This window comes from Prionailurus viverrinus, chromosome A2, assembly GCF_022837055.1.
Source record: "Prionailurus viverrinus isolate Anna chromosome A2, UM_Priviv_1.0, whole genome shotgun sequence".
NCBI lineage: Eukaryota > Metazoa > Chordata > Mammalia > Carnivora > Felidae > Prionailurus > Prionailurus viverrinus.
Window position 1 is genome coordinate 3,946,475 of NC_062562.1, and position 17,473 is coordinate 3,963,947.

At 57.7% G+C, this 17,473-nt stretch overlaps 2 protein-coding genes across 5 annotated transcripts; one reads left to right on the forward strand and one right to left on the reverse strand.

Annotated features, from left to right (window-relative positions):
- Positions 1-69: 69 nt before the first annotated feature.
- GPR108 (G protein-coupled receptor 108) lies at positions 70-6,375 on the reverse strand. Of its 3 annotated transcripts, none has more exons than XM_047850826.1 (18): positions 6,205-6,375; positions 5,333-5,452; positions 4,776-4,826; positions 4,493-4,575; positions 3,653-3,777; positions 3,467-3,528; positions 3,315-3,383; positions 3,114-3,218; positions 2,784-2,917; positions 2,586-2,661; positions 1,989-2,062; positions 1,791-1,908; positions 1,569-1,699; positions 1,408-1,451; positions 1,078-1,127; positions 826-959; positions 597-721; positions 70-415 (listed from the first exon to the last, which is right to left on the reverse strand). In XM_047850826.1, coding segments are annotated over exons 1-18 (1,623 nt in total). In that variant the 5' UTR covers positions 6,325-6,375; the 3' UTR covers positions 70-413. The 3 variants fall into 3 exon arrangements, with proteins under 3 accessions (XP_047706782.1, XP_047706781.1, XP_047706783.1); XM_047850825.1 differs by having other exon boundaries at positions 826-909; positions 6,205-6,374; XM_047850827.1 differs by lacking the exons at positions 5,333-5,452; positions 6,205-6,375 and having other exon boundaries at positions 826-909; positions 3,315-3,399.
- A 2,020-nt stretch (positions 6,376-8,395) lies between these two features.
- On the forward strand, positions 8,396-17,332 carry TRIP10 (thyroid hormone receptor interactor 10). 2 transcript variants are annotated; one of them, XM_047849407.1, is made up of 15 exons: positions 8,396-8,520; positions 9,711-9,826; positions 9,912-9,968; positions 10,817-10,964; positions 11,046-11,108; positions 11,326-11,430; positions 11,553-11,681; positions 12,270-12,416; positions 12,528-12,722; positions 13,789-13,956; positions 14,225-14,334; positions 16,108-16,240; positions 16,468-16,613; positions 16,692-16,813; positions 16,933-17,332. In XM_047849407.1, the coding sequence occupies exons 1-15, from the start codon at positions 8,497-8,499 to the stop codon at positions 17,079-17,081; spliced, it is 1,812 nt and encodes a 603-aa protein (XP_047705363.1). In that variant the 5' UTR covers positions 8,396-8,496; the 3' UTR covers positions 17,082-17,332. The 2 variants fall into 2 exon arrangements, with proteins under 2 accessions (XP_047705363.1, XP_047705364.1); XM_047849408.1 differs by lacking the exon at positions 13,789-13,956.
- Positions 17,333-17,473: the final 141 nt, after the last annotated feature.

The following is a 17,473-nucleotide window of genomic DNA, read 5'->3' on the forward strand; positions in this document are numbered from 1 at the left end:
ACAGGTTTCTCAACTGTAAGCACAACCTCCGTGTTAGACCTCAACACCCAGAAAAGCAAGAAACCAGGCTAGCAAAACAGATCGGTCATTATTGTGCAACTGCAAGCGGCAGATGGCTCCAGGGCGGGGACAGGATTGCCCAATACTTGGGGGAAGAGGGGGGGCTCTCTTCTGAATGGGCTCTGGGGACTCAGGGCTCAGGGAGCTAGGCGCAGCATGCGCCCCGGGCGCCCTCCTCCTCCTGCTCCTGGCGCTTTGGGAGCCCGCAGGAGTGAGGAATGTGTGTGTGGAGCGGGTGGGAGCAGGCGGGGGACGGAGGACTGGTCCCAGATGCCGGGATGATCACAATAGCTCCCGCCCGCTGGCTGTTTTGTTGACTTTGGACAGGCCTTCCCGGAACCCAGAATTGGTCATTCTAGAGACAGATAACCAGGAGGCGGCTCAGGAGTTGAGAGGGACTAGGCCCCGCCCCCGATGGCCATCAAATCCACTCCTGGAGCTCCCCGGCCCCGCCCCCCGAGCGCTGGCCCCGCCCACCCCGCCTCCAGGACTCCTGTGCCCGTGCCCCCCACCAGCCCCTGAGGCCCGGGGCTCACAGTTGCTCCATTTGCACGTCCTCCTCGTCCTCCTGGGGCAGCTGCAGGTATGGGTTGTTGCCTGCAGGCTGGAACTTGTAGCCAGTGAGCACGAAGAAGGCCAGAGTGGAGCCTTCCACCAAGAGCTGCAGGGCAAGGGCAGGAGGAGTGTCAGGCACGCCCCCTGCACCCCCGCCCCCAAAGCTGTCTGGCCCACCCCCTCCCATCTGCCTATGGCCCCCGTGTCCACCTGGTACAGCCACTGCCACTGGAAGGGCACGGCCACCCGCAGCAGGATGGCGATGATCCTCGTGAAATAGACGTAACAGATGATCTGCCGGGACAGAGACGGGGGGCAGGGCGTTGGGGCTGAGTGATGGCTGGCTGATGGCAGACGGAGGGGTTAGAGTGGGTATGCCAACGGGCTGGTTGTAACCCCCGGAAAAAAAAAAAATCCCCCCGAAGACCACAAAACTCCGCCGAGTGAGAATGGGGCTCCTACCATGACATAGTAATGCCGAAACAGCTTCAGCTTGGCCAGGTTCACTGCCGCTGAGGGTGTACACAGAGAGGGGGGTTAGGAGGCTGGGGGCATGGGGAAAGGGAGACGTGTGGAGGAGGTCTGGGGACTGGGAGAACATCTTGGGGAGGGGCCAAGGGGCAGGAAACCTGGAGGGGGATGTCTGGGGTGGGGAGCGCTGGACGAGAAGCAAGGTAGAGAGGCAGGAAGGCAGTGGCGGCAGGGAGGGAAGGGACATCCAGGGATCAGAAAGAGGGTCCTGGAGCGGGACAGGGGCTGGGGGCCCAGGAGGTCCTGGGACCAGGGCCTCACCCTTTCCATCAGTGCCCGATGCATCCTGGAGATGCCGGATAGACCTGGAATGGGGCAGGGGACACAGGAAGCTGTCAGCACTACCTCTGGCCATGTTTGTGGTGGCCTGGGGGGGGCGGGGGTCCTCAGCCTCCAGCGGGGGTCACGTGTCGGATCCTCACCAGACCACAGGGAAGAGAATGGCGCCACAGCAGATGAGGTCCACCAGGAAGAGGGTCTCCTTCCAGAGCCTGTAGTCGCTGGCGCCCTCCTCACGGGACTCAATGACGATGTAGGCCACGTTGGCCAGGACCTGGGGGCGGTGTAGGCTGGGTAGGTGTGCCCCAAGGGCCAAGGTGTGCCTGGCCCCATCCCCACCCACCGGCCTGGGGCCTCCTGTGCACCTGCAGGGGAATCACGATCCCAAAGATTTTCTTTTCCTTGTCTGACAGGACGTACTTGACAAAGGCCCAGCCAGAGCCGATCAAGGCGATGGTGATGAAGAGGAGAGCGCCCTTCAGCCTGGGGAGGGTGTGTGGTAAGAGGGGGTGCCCGACCCTCCCCAGCCCACCCCCCAACCTGCCGCAGAGAAGGTCACTCACAGGTGTGTGATGTAGTGCATGACAGCGAGGCCTTCGAGGGGGTGACCCTGGCTGTTGATGAAGTAATAGTTGATCTGGAGGTGGACGGATGGACAGTCAGACAGATGGACGGATGGGTGGGTGGACAGTGACAACTGGGAGGCTAGCGATGGCTTAGGAACATGGACGATCACTGTTGCATGGTGGTCAGAAAGTGGACAGAGCTGACAGTTATGACCAGGATGGCAGGTGGACTCAGAAAAGGCCGTGACAACATAGGGGTGGACGGCTGGGATGACGGATGGGCAATCACAGCCGTGACAAAGGCAGGGAAGTCACAGCTGGATGGATGGACAATGAGATAGTGAGACAATCAGTCAGAGGGAGAGTCAGAGCTGGGCCAGTGGACAGCCACAGCCAGACAGAAGGACAGGCAGACAGCTGGGCTGGGTGGACAGTTGGAGGCCACAGTGCAAAAATGGCTGGACATGTGGACAGTAGGACAAATGAACTCCCAAGCCCAGGGTCTGCACAGATTTGGGGAGTGGGCTGCTTGGGCTTCTTCCTGGACCCAGAGACCCCAGCCCACCCCCTTCTGCTCTGGGCCCAAGCTCTCACACTGTGGAAAAGGAGGGAGATGCTCTTGGTGAAAGCCAGGGCTGCCATCAGCCAATGGATCTTGAAGACGTTGTACCTGGTGGGGGGTGGGGAAGGTCACGGACAGAAGGAGGTGGAGGGCATTAGTTAGGGGCAGGGATGGGAGGGTATGAAGAGAGGAGGTGGGGGACCCCCCCCCCCCACCCAACCAGGCATTACGTGTTCCTGCAGAGAAGGGACACCCAGAAGATGCCAGCAGCCAGGAAGCAGGCAGACATGACCATATACAGCTTGAAAAGGGGAATTTCTGCCGCTGACAGGAAGCCCTCAGGGTTCTTCTCCCGGATCATGACCTGGGGTGGGGGCAGCGGTGGGGATGGCATACCAGCTCTGGACGTGCAGAGCCATGAGTGTGAGTCTCACTCTCCCACTCTCAAGCTCCCCCTCTCCGTGCCTCGGTCTTCCCATCTCCCAGGTGGGTACATCGGTCTACCGGTCCACAGCATGGCCTCAGGGAGGATGTGGCAAAGCCACCCTGCATCTGCTCACCGTGATGTCAAACGGCTGCTCCTGGCCCGGCCTGGAGTTGTAACAGTTGTGGAAATTGAGGTTGTACTGGCCTTCCTCCGCCTGAGAGCCGATCACGACATGGAACTGGGGGGTGGGGGGCAGACAGTGGGAGTGGAGGCCTCAGCCTGGGAGTCCCCACTCTGGGAGGAGGTGGGGCCACAGGCGCTCACAGACACTCACGCTGAAGTTGTAGGAGTTGTTGAGATGCCCGAGACCCAGGATCAGTTCCTTGTCCTTCCCACTGGGGCCCTGAGGGGACAGAGTACTGCATGGAGCATTAGCTGGCCCCCGGCCTGGGTCGCCAAATGCCCCCGAAGAGACCTTCCCCGAACCTGCTGATCTCCCTGGGACACTGTGTGTTTCGACTTGGCCTTGTCAAGCGTAGTGGTGGCCCCTGTAGGGGACAAGTGAATGAGTTTAGAGATGGATGGACAAATGGACAGCAGAAAAACGGGAGGCGGCCCAGAACAGCCCTAGCCATCTACACTCTCCCCGCTCACATGGCCAGCCTCACTCACCGCTGTCCACATTAGGGGTGACTGTGTGCACTGGATTTGAGGGCCCTGGTTCAGAAGGTGCTTCGGGGAGGAGCCCAGGAGAGATGAACAGCTTCTTCTGCTCTCCATACTTCCTCACCTGGACCCTGGGGTGAGGGTGGGGACCGTGAGGGTGAGGCTGAAGGCTTGGGTCATGCGCATGACCTGTGCAGAGGAACTCAGTGGCCCCTTGGGCCCTTGGGATCTCCTTTCTGAGGGCGGCACCAGGCTGAATCAGTGGTCACACAATTCCAGCACTGGCCACCACCCATCAAGACGACTGCCACATCTATGAACTGCCTGCACCCGTGACTGTCACTTCCCGTGACAGTGACTTACTCATTCTACTTCAGCGCATTGTTTTAAATGAAAATGTGTCTACAGACAGGCTACATGGTATTGTGGGACTCTGGTGCCAGGCTGCCTGGGTCCAAATCCCAGTTCTTGGGCCTCAGTTTCCTCTTCTTTAGAATGGGGATAATAATAGTATAAAGAATCGATGAGTTCACACCTGTAAACGCTTGCAGGATGCTGCCTGGCACACAGGAAGCATTCAACAAGCATTAACTATCGCTGTCAATTCTCACAACACTCCTCTGTGTCCGTGTCTTCTGCCCTGAGACCCCAACACTCTCTGGGTACCCTGCCCCTCTCCCTCCTTCCCGTGACCAGAAGGCTGGAAGGCAAAATTGAAAAGCACGTGGCTTTCTTCCTAAGCGCATGGAGTTCTTTCCGGCTGGCTTCTCACTGCACCTGATCAGCTCACGTGGGTATCACACCCAGGGAAACACAAATGATGCAGCCCCTGGCCCATCAACTTACCGCAGATCCTTGGTGTTGATGAGGAAGAGAACCAGGAGGTTGCTACTGTTTTTCCAGAGAGGACAGTCGTGGGGGTCCCGGGTCTGGGGAGTGAGTAAGAGGGCACCTTGGTTACCAACTCCCACTAACCCACCCCCACCCTGCCTCCTCCCCGTGTACCCCGCAAGGGAGGGTCACTTCTTGCTCCCCTCTCTGGGAAAGAAGGAGGGCCTCTGGGCTCCAGATGTAAAGGACAGACATCCCAGGCCCTCCTCACCCCCTCCCTACCTCCCCCTCCACTCACTGAGTAGGATCGAACACTGCCAGATCGAACCCGAGTCAGACTGAACCCCACCTGGCAGGTGGAAAGAAAAAGGGACAAAATGAGGGATTGCGCAGAGACCTCGCCAAGGCACCTCTTTTAGTAGCAATAGAAATGTAACCTCAAATTTACTGAACACCTACTATGTACTAGGTCCCACATTCACTCATGGAATTTTCCAACACACCATCCTGCCCCTGGCTTCTCATACTCTTTAACTCCTAACCATCTCGAGCCACTCTACGTGGATGTCACTTCCCTAGGGAGACCCTCGCTGGTCCTCTGGACCTAGCCCATCCTGTTTTCACCCAATTAAAATGTTGATGTAATAATGCCCTCCCTCCACCAACCCAAGCTCAGGGTCTAGCATACATGGCACGAGATTTTGTTTTTCCCATGTTACAGATGAGGAGCCTCAGAGGGGCCAATGCACTTGCCCAAGATCACACGGATGAGGGGCAGAGCTACAAACTGAGGACAGGGGGCTTGGAAACTTGTGCTCTTCGCCCTGCTCCAGCAAACTCCTCAAAGCCCCTCACCAGCGGGGCCTTCTCTTCTGTCTCCTGGAGGCCCAGACGCAGGAGGCTCAGGTCCACCTCCAGGGAGCCATTGGTGTAGAAGCCGAAGCTATTCAGCTGGATGTCTGCTCGCTTCTCCCCCTGCCGGAGACCAAGGAGGAAGAGGCAGCGGCAGCTCAGACTTCTTTCCAACTCAGCCCCACGGCTCTGGCGCGAGGCCCCCTAAGAGCGCGGCCCCCTCCTGGTACCCCTAGATTGAGGACAGGTCCAAAGAGTAATGGGAGAGGCTGAGAGGGCCTTCCCGGAGGCCATGTCCCCAGACCAATCCCCCGGGGAGGAACAGGGTAGCCCCACATCCTCCAGCCACCATTCTGAGAGTCCAGCAAAAGAAAGCCTGGGGCATTTGCAAGTCTCCGCACTTGGTGAACACCACCCCAAGAGCAGAGTTATTTATCTTGGTGCGCCGAGCTCTGACCTCCCAGTTTGTAGATTCCAAATGAGTCCCCAAGATCCCAGTGAGTGCCCAGAGAACCCAATCCTAGAAACCCCAGGGACTCCCCTGGGCGGCGCCAAAGGTGCCAGCGCCCCCAGAGCAATCTCAAGAATTTAGAGGACTAAGGGGCGGGCGGGAGGGGGTGGGGTGGTCCCTGGAGCTGAAGACCCACCCCCCCAACGGGCGGGGCACAGTCCTAACACTGCCAGCCAGGCTGCGCCACCAGAGGACTGAAGGGACTCCTCGGACGAGACCACTCCGGGCCTGGAGGCGGGGGGCGCCGGACCGCTCCATCCCACGTAAGACGAGGGGGAGGTAGGACGAGACCACTCCAAACCAGGGGCTTCTTCGAGACAACACTGCGCCCCCCCGCCCCAGTCCGCCGCGCGGCGGGACTCACCGTCAGCGCCAGTCGGTGGATACGCCCAGAGCAGCCACCCAAGAGCAGCAGCAGAAGTAGCAGCTGCCCCCACTCCGGGGGGCTCCGGCGGGCGAGCCCCCTCCTCTCGCTCACTGCCATCTCTAGAGCCACCACCTCCCCTGATACCGCCTCTGACGCCCCCACCGCCAACGGGTGAGCCAATCGCCGCACGGTGAGGGCCGACCTTCCGGCAGTACCAGCCCGCCCAGCCAATCAGCGACTCTTTCCTAGAAAATCCACATCCCCACCCCCGCACGACACCAAACAGACAACACCGGCTCCGAATGGGGTGCTGATAATGCTTAACCCCACCTCCGCTCTCACCAATCATTAGAAAGATTGTCCCGATGTAATTTGACAAACAGTCCACCTAACCAATTGTGATGGGTCTGATATCCCGCCCTTGAAGCGGAACTCCTTCATCCACGCCCAACTGAAGGTCTGTCCAGGACTACGTTACCCAGAATGCAGTGAGAGCAGACAGTGCAACAGGGCATTCAATAAACTACATATCCCAATATCCCCAAGGACGGACTTCCCCTTTTCACCCCGGGGAAGTGGCTCCTAGCCAGAGCACAGATTTTTGGTAAACACACGCATCTGCCGAGGCCTGTCCGGTTCTAATCTTCCTGATCCTAGGAGGCCTAAACCTAGCCCCAGGCTAAATCTTGGCCCTAGGATGACCTATGACCCTGGGCTGAATCCCAGCCTTAGGCGGAGCCTCCCTCCCTCGAGCGAGGCAACTAGAAGCCCATGCACAGATGCCAGGCTGAACTTGTCAATGGACTGAACACCAACCCTCGGCTGAGTCCCCCTACCTACAGCTGAGCGCCGACATCAGCCTGAAACCCAGACTTCCCCACTCCCTTCTGACCCTCAACCTACACTGAGCCTTAATCTCTGGTTGAGCCCTCCATTTGGAGCACTGACCCCAGACTAGGCCTGACCTCTGGACCCTAGTTTGAGTCCCAGACCCCCTATTGGGTTGCTGACCCCTCGGCGAAGCTTCTGACCCCAGTCTGAGATCCCATCCCAACTGTGGTGCTGACCTGGAATGAATCCCAATTCCAATTTGAATTTGAGACTCTAATACCAGGCTGAGCCACTGATTCATCTGGTCCCCCAGCCCCTGGAGCACAGCCCACTTCGCAACTTGAGGTTTTCTAGCTCAGAAGCCACCAGCAGGTGGGGCCAGGTCCCCACAGGGCCATCTGTGCCAGTGTGGGCTCCTGGGGCTATCCTCCTGGGCTCCCCGGTGTGTGTACTGGGAATCTGGGAGCTTAGAGCCTAACTTGTGCCTGGGGGCTCTGGGGCGTCTGTCACCTCTGTAGACACTAAGCACCAAAGGCTGGAGACAGGAGGGTGGGAGCCGCAGGATTCTCTCTCCTTTCATCCTAGTGCCTTAAAGAGATTAATGAGGTGCGAACAGACTTTTATGAAAGAGGTGACAGACTTCCAGCCCCCAGGGCCCGAGTTTCTGGAGGGAGAGGAGGAGTCGGAACCTGGGTCAGTACAGACTAGGAAACCTGATTGGGTCTTAATGGATGCGACTGGAAAATGGGCAGGTGGAAGCGCGAACTGGATGAGGACCGAGGAAAGACCTGGGCCCGGTGCCCCAAGGACGGCCCGTCCTCAGTTTCCCGGCGCAGACTTCGGGGGGAGGGGGAAGGCAGGATGCGGTGGGGGCGCTAATGGACCGGGCCTTGGCGGAGACGCGTTCTGGGCCGGATCGAAGTCCTCCCATCCGCCCTGTGGCCGGAGAGAACCAGACCATTAGTGGGACGAGCAGAGATGTCTGGAGCCCGGCCGGCCCACAAGAGCGGGGTGACCTCAGGTTCTTCCACAGAAGGGGTGGGGGAAGGACCTGTCGGGTTGGGGTTTTAATGTCTTGGCCCTTTAAGGAATGGTTGGTTGAAGGAAAAGAGAAAAGTAAGAACAGCCCCAGGCAGGGCAGGGGTGGAGAGGATCAGAGGGGCCGGATTTGGAAAATGGGTGGGGGTCCTTTAAGGGGTCGGCCCAGTGGCATCGGGTGGCAACTTTCCTTTAAGAAGGGGCGGGGCGTCCGTTGGGCCCCGCCTCCTTGGGGGTCCCGCCTTCTGGGCGCAGTTCAGGGGCTCCGCGCAGATGGGGGCGTGGCAGGGCCCGCGGGGGCGGGGCCGAGCCTGGAGTGGGCGGGCCCAGGCGGGCGGGGCCGGGCGCGCCGCCCCGAGCTGAGTCTCCCGGCGGCGGGCGGCGGGGACCGGGCGCGGCGGCGGCTTCGGCGGGAGCAGCATGGATTGGGGCACCGAGTTGTGGGTGAGTCCGATCGGCCCTGCCCCACGTTCCTCTCTTTCTGGAGTCCAGACCCCCTCCCTCTTTGCTCCTGCAACACCTTAGCGGGGGCTCGGAGCTCTCCCCTTCAGCGACCCCTGGAGTTCCAGCTTTCCGCCCTCTCTCGGAGTTTCCCAGGGCGTTTCTGGACGCCCGGGGCGGAGGGCGACCGTGCTGGAGCGGAGTGGGGAAACTGAGCGCGGGGTTCGGAATGAGGAGGGCAGAAGTCCTAGGACAAGGCCGGGGCGGCCGGGCGAGGTCACCTATTTTGAGCACCCTGGCTGGGCCGGCGGCTTATCTTACGGCCCCTGGGTCCCTGCCCGCCGCCCGCCTGTCCCGCTCGGGCGGGGGAGGGGACCCTCTGGCCACTTTCAACCCCACGTGGGACCTAGAAGTTCTGACCGCCCTTCCGGCGCCGCCAATCAACACCTAGGGGCTTGGGACCCTCTGGGGAGGGAGGGGGCTACCAGGCCGAGCCTCGCCTCGCAGTCCCTTCCCCCAACCTGCCCCAGGCACAGGGAGGGGCTGCCCCCAGGCCACCTCTAATCTCTACTCTGGAAGCCCCAGAAATCCCCCCGTATCCTAACCCATACCTCTGACCCCTCCTTTTTATGGGGGCGGTGGCATCCCTGGGTTCCTGGGTGCAGCGGGATAGCTAGATTCCTTCCCCCACAACTCGGTGTGGCGTTTCTTTTGGAGGTGCAGTGGACTCAGTGGGGGAGACGGAGTCATATATCGGGAGGGTACCCCGGGAAGCTTGGCGAACCGGGGAACATGGGGCCTGTCCCCTGGACATTCTTGGGCCCCCCAAGCTACAGGGAACCCTGCCCCTCTGGCCTGACTCACGCCGGGCCGGCCGGATTTTCCGGAATCTTGTAGGGGGGGGATTAGGGGAGCCAGGGCAGGGGGGAGTGGCTCTGCCCCATTCCACACCCCTCTTGGCGGTCAGGCGACGGGGACCCTGTAGTCCGGCTGGGGCCCCGCCCCTGTTCCCTGGCCCTTCCCGGGAAGGGGAGGGGGTTCCCGCCCGTTTCCTGCCTCCCCCCGCGCCGCGCCGGGGCGGGGCCGGGAAGCCACTCCTTCTCCGAGCCCAGAGCCTTCAGGCCTCTCCCGCGCCTGGTCGGCCGGCAGTGGGGTCCCAACGTCTTGTTCCGGATCCCCACACCTCCTTCCAGGATCAGTTTGAGGTGCTCGAGCGGCACACGCAGTGGGGGCTGGACCTGTTGGACAGATATGTGAAGTTCGTGAAAGAGCGGACCGAGGTGGAGCAGGCTTATGCAAAGCAACTGAGGTGAGACCTTACGGTGGACCCGCCCTGGGGCTTGGGGGAGCTGTTGGAGGGCCAGGGGCTCAGCCTTTCTGCCTCCCTCCGTTAGGAGCCTGGTGAAAAAATACCTGCCCAAGAGACCTGCCAAAGATGACCCGGAATCCAAGTAAGGATGGAGAGGGATTGCAGGGCTAGATTTGGGGGCCCCGGGGTGTGGGTCTCACTTCCTCTCCCTCACTAGGCTACCCCAAGCAAGTCCCTTACATCTTGCTTCAGATCCCACCTAGAGGGATGGGCATGGTTGCAACATCCAGATTACCTGGGTCAGAATCCTAAATCCACTCTTTTCTAGCCCACCTGCTTTGGGCAACTGACTCAAGTTTTCCATTTTATTCTCCTATTAAGTGAGAGAGAGGCTCTAACAGTTACTAAATGAGTGAGTCTGGGCAATCGACTTCTGTTTTGTGCCTCTGTTCTCCTCACCTGTGACATGGGGATGATGATGGTGACCTTGTAGGGCGCATGCGAAGATTAACTGAGATAATGCATTGAAACGGTGCCTAGGCAATAGTAAGTGTCATAGGAGCATTTCGCTTTACCCCAGGTCCCCAGTTCCAGAATCCAAAAAGCTCCAGAAATCAAGATTGTGTGGGTAACTTGTCTGGCAACAACCTCTGACCTAAACTGACTTGATATGGATCACGTCCTTGGTCTTTATCCCACTTAGTGTGAATATTAATGCCTCTGGCTGCAAAAATACTGTGTTTGATGCTGCTCTGACCCCACTGGGGTGATGCATAAAAGACATCAGCATTATATCCCCTTTCTAAACCTGAACAATTCTGAGTTCCAACATGTATCCCACTGAAGGGTTTGGGGTCAGGGATACGGACCAGAATTTAAGGTTGCTTACGGGAGGAATGTGTTGGGGCTTTTTTTCCCTTTTCTATATGGAGGTGGGTCCGGGGGGGGGGACCTGACTTTGGCTCGCTGCCCCCTCCCATCCTGCCCCAGGTTCAGCCAGCAACAGTCCTTCGTGCAGATTCTCCAGGAGGTGAATGACTTTGCGGGCCAGCGGGAGCTGGTGGCCGAGAACCTCAGCGTCCGTGTGTGTCTTGAGCTGGCCAAGTACTCACAGGAGATGAAACACGAGAGGAAGATGGTGAGCGATTCCCCCTCCCTGGGTCTTCTCAGGGGCCGCTTACTGCAACCTAGGTGAGCCTAACCGCTTCTGTTGGTACAGCACTTTCAGGAAGGCCGTCGGGCCCAGCAGCAGCTGGAAAGTGGCTTCAAACAACTGGAGAATGTGAGTCTGTGGGTGTGGAGAAGGGTGGCTCTGTCCCTGAGGGCCAGGGGAGGGTTACTGATCCATGGAGCTGTCTGCATTGTCTGGCCTGCAGCCCCTCTCCCCTGGGGGCTTCTGCCGTGCCCCTTATCCCCCGTTTGCTGGGTCACTTTCCGCCAGTCCCTGAAACCTTGCTGTCTCAACCTACTACCTCCTTCTGGTTCTGCCCCCAACACAGAGTAAGCGCAAATTTGAGCGTGACTGTCGAGAGGCTGAAAAGGCAGCCCAGACTGCTGAGCGACTCGATCAGGATATCAATGCCACCAAGGCTGATGTGGAGAAGGTACTTGCAGGGTCTGGGACGGGCTTGGTGAGGGGAGATGGGGGCGGGAGGCAGAGGGGGGGGGATGTCTGGCCGGGATGCGGCCAGGACCTGGCAGCAACTTCTACCTCCATGCTCCTCAGGCCAAGCAACAAGCCCACCTTCGAAGTCACATGGCAGAAGAAAGCAAAAATGAGTACGCAGCCCAACTACAGCGCTTCAACCGCGACCAGGCCCACTTCTATTTTTCCCAGATGCCCCAGATATTCGACGTGAGTGTCCCAGGCCCCCAGCCCCATCCTTCTGAAAACCCCCCCAGAGTGAATCGACTCTTAACACACGTGTCGGAACCTCAGCAGCAATGTCCCGATCTCTCAGCTGAAAAGCGGTTAGAAAAACAACCAGGGTCTGCGAGCTCTGTCTTTACTCAAGCTGTTCTTTCTGCCAGGGACGCCTTCCTTTTCCTTTTGGAACGCTCTGTCCGTTCTTCTAAGCTCCAGCTCTAACCTGCCCTCTGAAAGGTCTCGCATTTCCCCTCTTCTTCTTCAGCCTTCTGGTCTACTCTTTGTCCCAACCCTGGGACTGGCTGTGTCTGTGCGAGGTCTGCTTTTTGAGCACGGTCACCCACTTTGAGAAGCCTTTCCTGACTCCCCTGGCAAGGCGGGAGGTCCTCAAAGTCCTCTCTGAAATCTCCCCTGTCCCATGTCTCCTCCCATGACCACCCTGGGGTGGGGTCTGTTTGATTCTGTGTCTCCCCCACCAGACGGCTCGGGGCTGGGCCAGGGTGGAGCCCCATCACGATTGTGAGCTGGATCACTGCTGCTGGCCCCTCGTTAGTGCCCCTGTCTCTGTCCCCGCAGAAGCTTCAGGACATGGATGAGCGTCGGGCCACCCACCTGGGGGCTGGGTATGGGCTCCTGTCAGAGGCCGAGCTGCAGGTGGTACCCATCATTGCCAAGTGTCTAGAGGGCATGAAGGTGGCTGCGGATGCCGTAGACGCCAAGAATGTGGGTGTCTGGTCCCGGGCGAGGGGGCTGACAGGTGGGCAGTAGGAGGACCCCAAAGGCTGAGCATCTCGTCTTGCCCCTGACTGCCCCCCCTCCCACCACCCCCCACAGGACTCCCAGGTCCTAATTGAGCTGCACAAGTCAGGCTTTGCCCGCCCGGGTGACGTGGAATTCGAAGACTTCAGCCAGCCCATGAACCGCGTGCCCTCAGACAGCAGCCTGGGCACCCCCTCTGATGGACGGCCTGAGCTCCGAGGCCCGGGCCGTAGCCGTGCCAAGCGCTGGCCCTTCAGCAAGAAGAACAAGGTGGGGGCCGGGGCCCTTGGGACGGGGAATGTGAGTAGGGACAGGGGGGCCCCCACTGACTCAGCCCCAGCCGCCAGGACGCTGAGTCCCAGGCAGGAATTTTCCTCTTGGCTGCTGGCCCGGGCTGGAGGGAAGGGAGGCGGCCGGGTGATTGGCCTGGGAGTCCCCCAAGGCTGAGTGGGGTGCAGGGAGGGGGCCTGTGGTGTCTGTGTGCTGCTTCTCAGGATGCTAGGAGAAGACCTGCTTCTGGGGTTCAGGGCTGGATGAGGGCTCGAGACGCTGGCCCTGGGGACTCCCCTGGAGTCTCTCCATCCTGCCAATGTGACTCCAGGCCTGTGACCCTCAGGCTGTTTTTTCTTGGGGTTTTTGGCTTTTAATATCAAGCACATACCTGGACACTCCTGTTTTATAACTTAGACACCCCCCACCACGGTTATATCTTCAGACACTGTCCCCCGGCCCCACGGTTATATCTCATGACCCCTGTTTTATATTTTTGATCCCTCTTGACATATAATTTGATACCCCTTTTCAATTTGTACATGAGACTCTCCCAGCTTAAACCCCACCTGTAACCCTTCTGATCCATCGTGACTTCTATCCTTCCCTTAGCTTGCCTTTGACCTCTGTGGCCACGTACCTGTCTGAGACCTTGATTCCTGCATGTATCTCCCTCTACCTTCTAGACTGTGAGCCCAGAAAGCTGGGTGCACGGAAACCTGGGCCTCCCTGCCTCCCACCCCCCGGCCCCATTCTTAGGTACTGGATATGGGATTCAACGGTGGTGCAACATAGGGGGTTAGGGAGGGGTCCAGCCTTCTGGCTCACAGTCTAATGTCCTCCCCACCACATCCCAGATTTTTATGTTGCTCTTTGCATGCATTTTCTGTGTGTGATTGTGCATCTTGAGTTCTGGTTTTCTTACCGTTTTTTTTTTTTTTTTTCTTTTCTTTTCTTTTCTCCATTTTGTTTTTTCTCTTTTCTTTATTATGTCCATCGTCCATCCTCGTTCTCTACATCCTCCCACCCCTCCTGACCCAATCCCCTCCCCTGCCCCCGCCGGTAGCCACGCCCTCCACCCTTCTCCCCCCTGGGGGGCCCCCTGCCCTCGGCATTGCCTAATGGACCCCCATCCCCCCGCTCCGGCCTCGACCCCTTGGCCATACTGAGTGAGATCAGTAAGTCGGTCAAACCGCGGCTAGCATCCTTCCGCAGCCTTCGAGGCAGCCGTGGGGTAAGTGAGGCCTCGGGGGAGGAGGAGGAGGAGGGGGCGGCCCCAGCCCGCCCAGCAGCTGGGTGGCGGGACCCTGGGCTCGCTTCCTGCCGCCGGCTGGGCCCGCTCCTCCGGTTGCCAGACCCGGACCTGCTTTGCTCTGTGCATGGCCTTGCCCCCCAAGAACCTTGGGTGGGGAGGAAGGGGGACTTGGTGTGTCTTAGCAATGTAGAAGAGCCTGGAAGCTTAGCATTCCTGATCCCAAACGCAGTGTCTTCCTACCTTGCAGACAGTGGTGACAGAGGACTTCAGCCACTTGCCCCCAGAGCAGCAAAGAAAGCGACTTCAGCAACAGCTTGAAGAACGGAGCCGTGAACTACAGAAGGAGGTTGACCAGAGGTAAGGTTGGGGGCAGGCAGGCAGGCAATGACCGAAATACAATAATAAGTGAACTGTACCGGAGTGGTGTTCGAAGATCTTGCCAATAAACCCCAGGCCTCGGTGGTTTTATAGGTGATTCCTACCACACTGAAAAGGAAAGCGTTACTTCCCCTCTTAAGTCATGCCAGCAAACAGAAAAAGTGAAAGCTGCCAGCTCCTTTAGGAGGCTGGTGGAATCCATTCCCATATCGGTTAGCAAGAATTCAAGGAATTGAAATTTCCCTTATGATCTTAGATGCAGAATCCCAGCCAAACAGATCCAATGATGTATTTTAAAAATGATGTGTCATGTGATGGCAATGATTGCACACAGCGTGGATGTCATTTAATGCAACGGAACTGGACTGGATGCTTCAAAATGGTTCCAATGGGGAATTTTGTGTTCTGTGTATTTTACCATAATGGACAAAAAAAAATTTTTTTTTTTGAAGTGTTATTAAAGAGAGAGAGAGAAACTACGTGCGAGTTCACGAGCAGGGAAGGGGCGGAGAGAATTCCAAGCAGGCTCCAGGCTGTCAGCGCAGAGCCCAACGTGGGGCGTGAATTCACAATCCGTGAGATCATGACCCGAGCCCAAGTAGGACGCTTAGCCAGCTGAACCACCCAGGCGCCCAAAGAAACGACCTTCTTAAAAGACGAGTCATAATCAATTGGGTGTTATCCCAGTAATGCAAAGATGGTTCAATATAAAAACGTCTATTAGTCTCATTTACTACATTAATTGGCTAAAAGAAAAAAACCATATGGTTACCTATTTAATACTTCAAACGCTTAAAATATTAACAATAGAAAATCTGCCAGATTGAAAAAAAGAAAATCTTTGCTCACTTCTTCCAAGCAACAAGATTCTCTTCCCAGTCCCCTTACATAATAGGAATGATGTTTGCCACTGTGGACAGGCAGCCAAATTCTGTTTTGCCGTTTGCACAGAACCTCTTGTACAAAAACTTTTATTGGTGTAGGGTTCCATATGGAACTTTGTCGTCCCTGGGTTTTTATGGTATAGGGGTTAAGGGGGCAGCTTTGGAGCCAAGACAGACCGGCCTTGAATTCCAGCTGGCCCACCTCTCTGTGCCTCAGTGTTCTCATCTGTAACATGGATCCCATATTAGGACGGGGAAGAAGTTGAAACCAGGATTGCCATACTCCAGAGCTCTATGCTTGTTACTACTACTGCCTGTGTATATAGTCCTGGAGGAGACAGGAACCGGAGGGAGGCTAATGATAATGATAGTTAGCATGTATAGAGTGCTTACCCTATGCCATACACCGTCTCAAACCCTTTATGTAGATTCACTGGAATCCCCACGTTTTCCTGAGACTGAGCAGAGGCAGGACCCTGATTAGGGCTTGTTTAGGGCTATTATTTCAGATGCCTGGAACGGCGCCTGGTATGTGATAGGTACTCAGTATGTATTTGGATAAATAAAGGCACTGTTATAGTCTTGAGCTCCCATGAGCTGTACGTATCGTCATCCCCAATGTTCCAGATTTGCATCCTGAGACAGAGGTTCAGTAACCTAGTCCAGACTCGCTAGGATATATGCCCAGACTGGGATTCAAACCCAGGCAGTGAAGCACTAACGTTTGAGATTTAACCACTGTCTTGTCTTGCTATTTGTTCCTTGAAGCAAAGCACATGTTTTGGTTTTGGTGTTTTTTTTTTTTTTTTTTTTTTTGCTTGTTGAGTCCCATGGGACTGTTGTTTCCGATCTGTCTGTGTCATCCTAGAGAAGCCCTGAAGAAAATGAAGGATGTATATGAGAAGACACCCCAGATGGGGGACCCTGCCAGCTTGGAGCCCCGGATCACGGAAACCCTGAACAACATCGAGCGGCTCAAATTGGAAGTGCAGAAGTATGAGGTCAGGGAAGACCCTGGGGAGGGGTGGGGGCCAGCGGGCCTGGCTGAGTCACTTCCTGGGGGGGGGGGGGGGGACAGGGAGGTGTTGGTGGGAGGGGGGGTGCTCCAGCTGTGTCTCATCACAGCCTTGGGTGTGCATGGGTGATCTCAGGGAACCTCCAGGCCCGGAGTGGGCCGACCCCGGCGGAGCCCTGCCCTGGGATTGACTTCGTGGCTCCCTCCTCTCAGGCTTGGCTGGCAGAGGCAGAGAGCCGAGTCCTGAGCAATCGGGGAGACAGCTTGGGCCGCCACACCCGGCCTCCAGACCCCCCAGCCAGCGCCCCACCAGACAGCAGCAACAGCAACAACAGTAGATCACAGGATAACAAGGAGAGGTGAGCGGGGGGGACAGAGTGGGTCTGCCCCCAGGACCCAGGAGGCCCATCCTTACCCGCTTCGCTGTCCCCAACCAGCTCTGAAGAGCCCCTCTCAGAGGAGGGTCAGGATGCCCCCATCTACACGGAATTTGATGAGGATTTTGAGGAGGAACCAGCATCCCCCATAGGTCACTGTGTGGCCATCTACCACTTTGAAGGTGAGGACGGCTTGTGTGTCGCAGCTGATGGGGTGGGTTGGGCAGGGGGTGGTGTTTTTGGCTCGGTTCTGTTTCAAGGCACGTGACGCACATCCGAGCCCACTGCTACTCCATGACAGGGTCCAGTGAGGGCACCATCTCCATGGCCGAGGGTGAAGACCTCAGTCTCATGGAGGAGGACAAAGGCGACGGCTGGACCCGGGTCAGGCGGAAACAGGGAGGTGAGGGCTACGTGCCCACCTCCTACCTCCGCGTCACGCTCAACTGAACCCTGCCACAGGCGGGAAGAAGGGGGCTGTTGGCTGCTGCTTCTGGGCCACGGGGCGCCCCAGGACCTACGCACTTTATTTCTGCCCCCGTGGCTTCAGCTGAGACCCGTGTAACCTGCTGCCCCACCCCCCACCCCTTCCGAACGGACCCGCTGTGCCTTCCACTGTTGATGTACATACTCGTGTTTCAGATCTTGTCTTCCTGCCGCTGGGCTAGGGCCATTTTGTTTTATATAAAAAATTACCTAAAGCTTTTCGAGTCTGAGCCTTATTGGTAGATTTAGATCCCGAGGCTGGATAAGCAGATGGCACCCTCCTTCCTGGCCACAGAGGGCATGAAGAAAGGGAAGTAAACTTGGGCAAACCTTGGACAAAACTTCCCCAGAGCTGG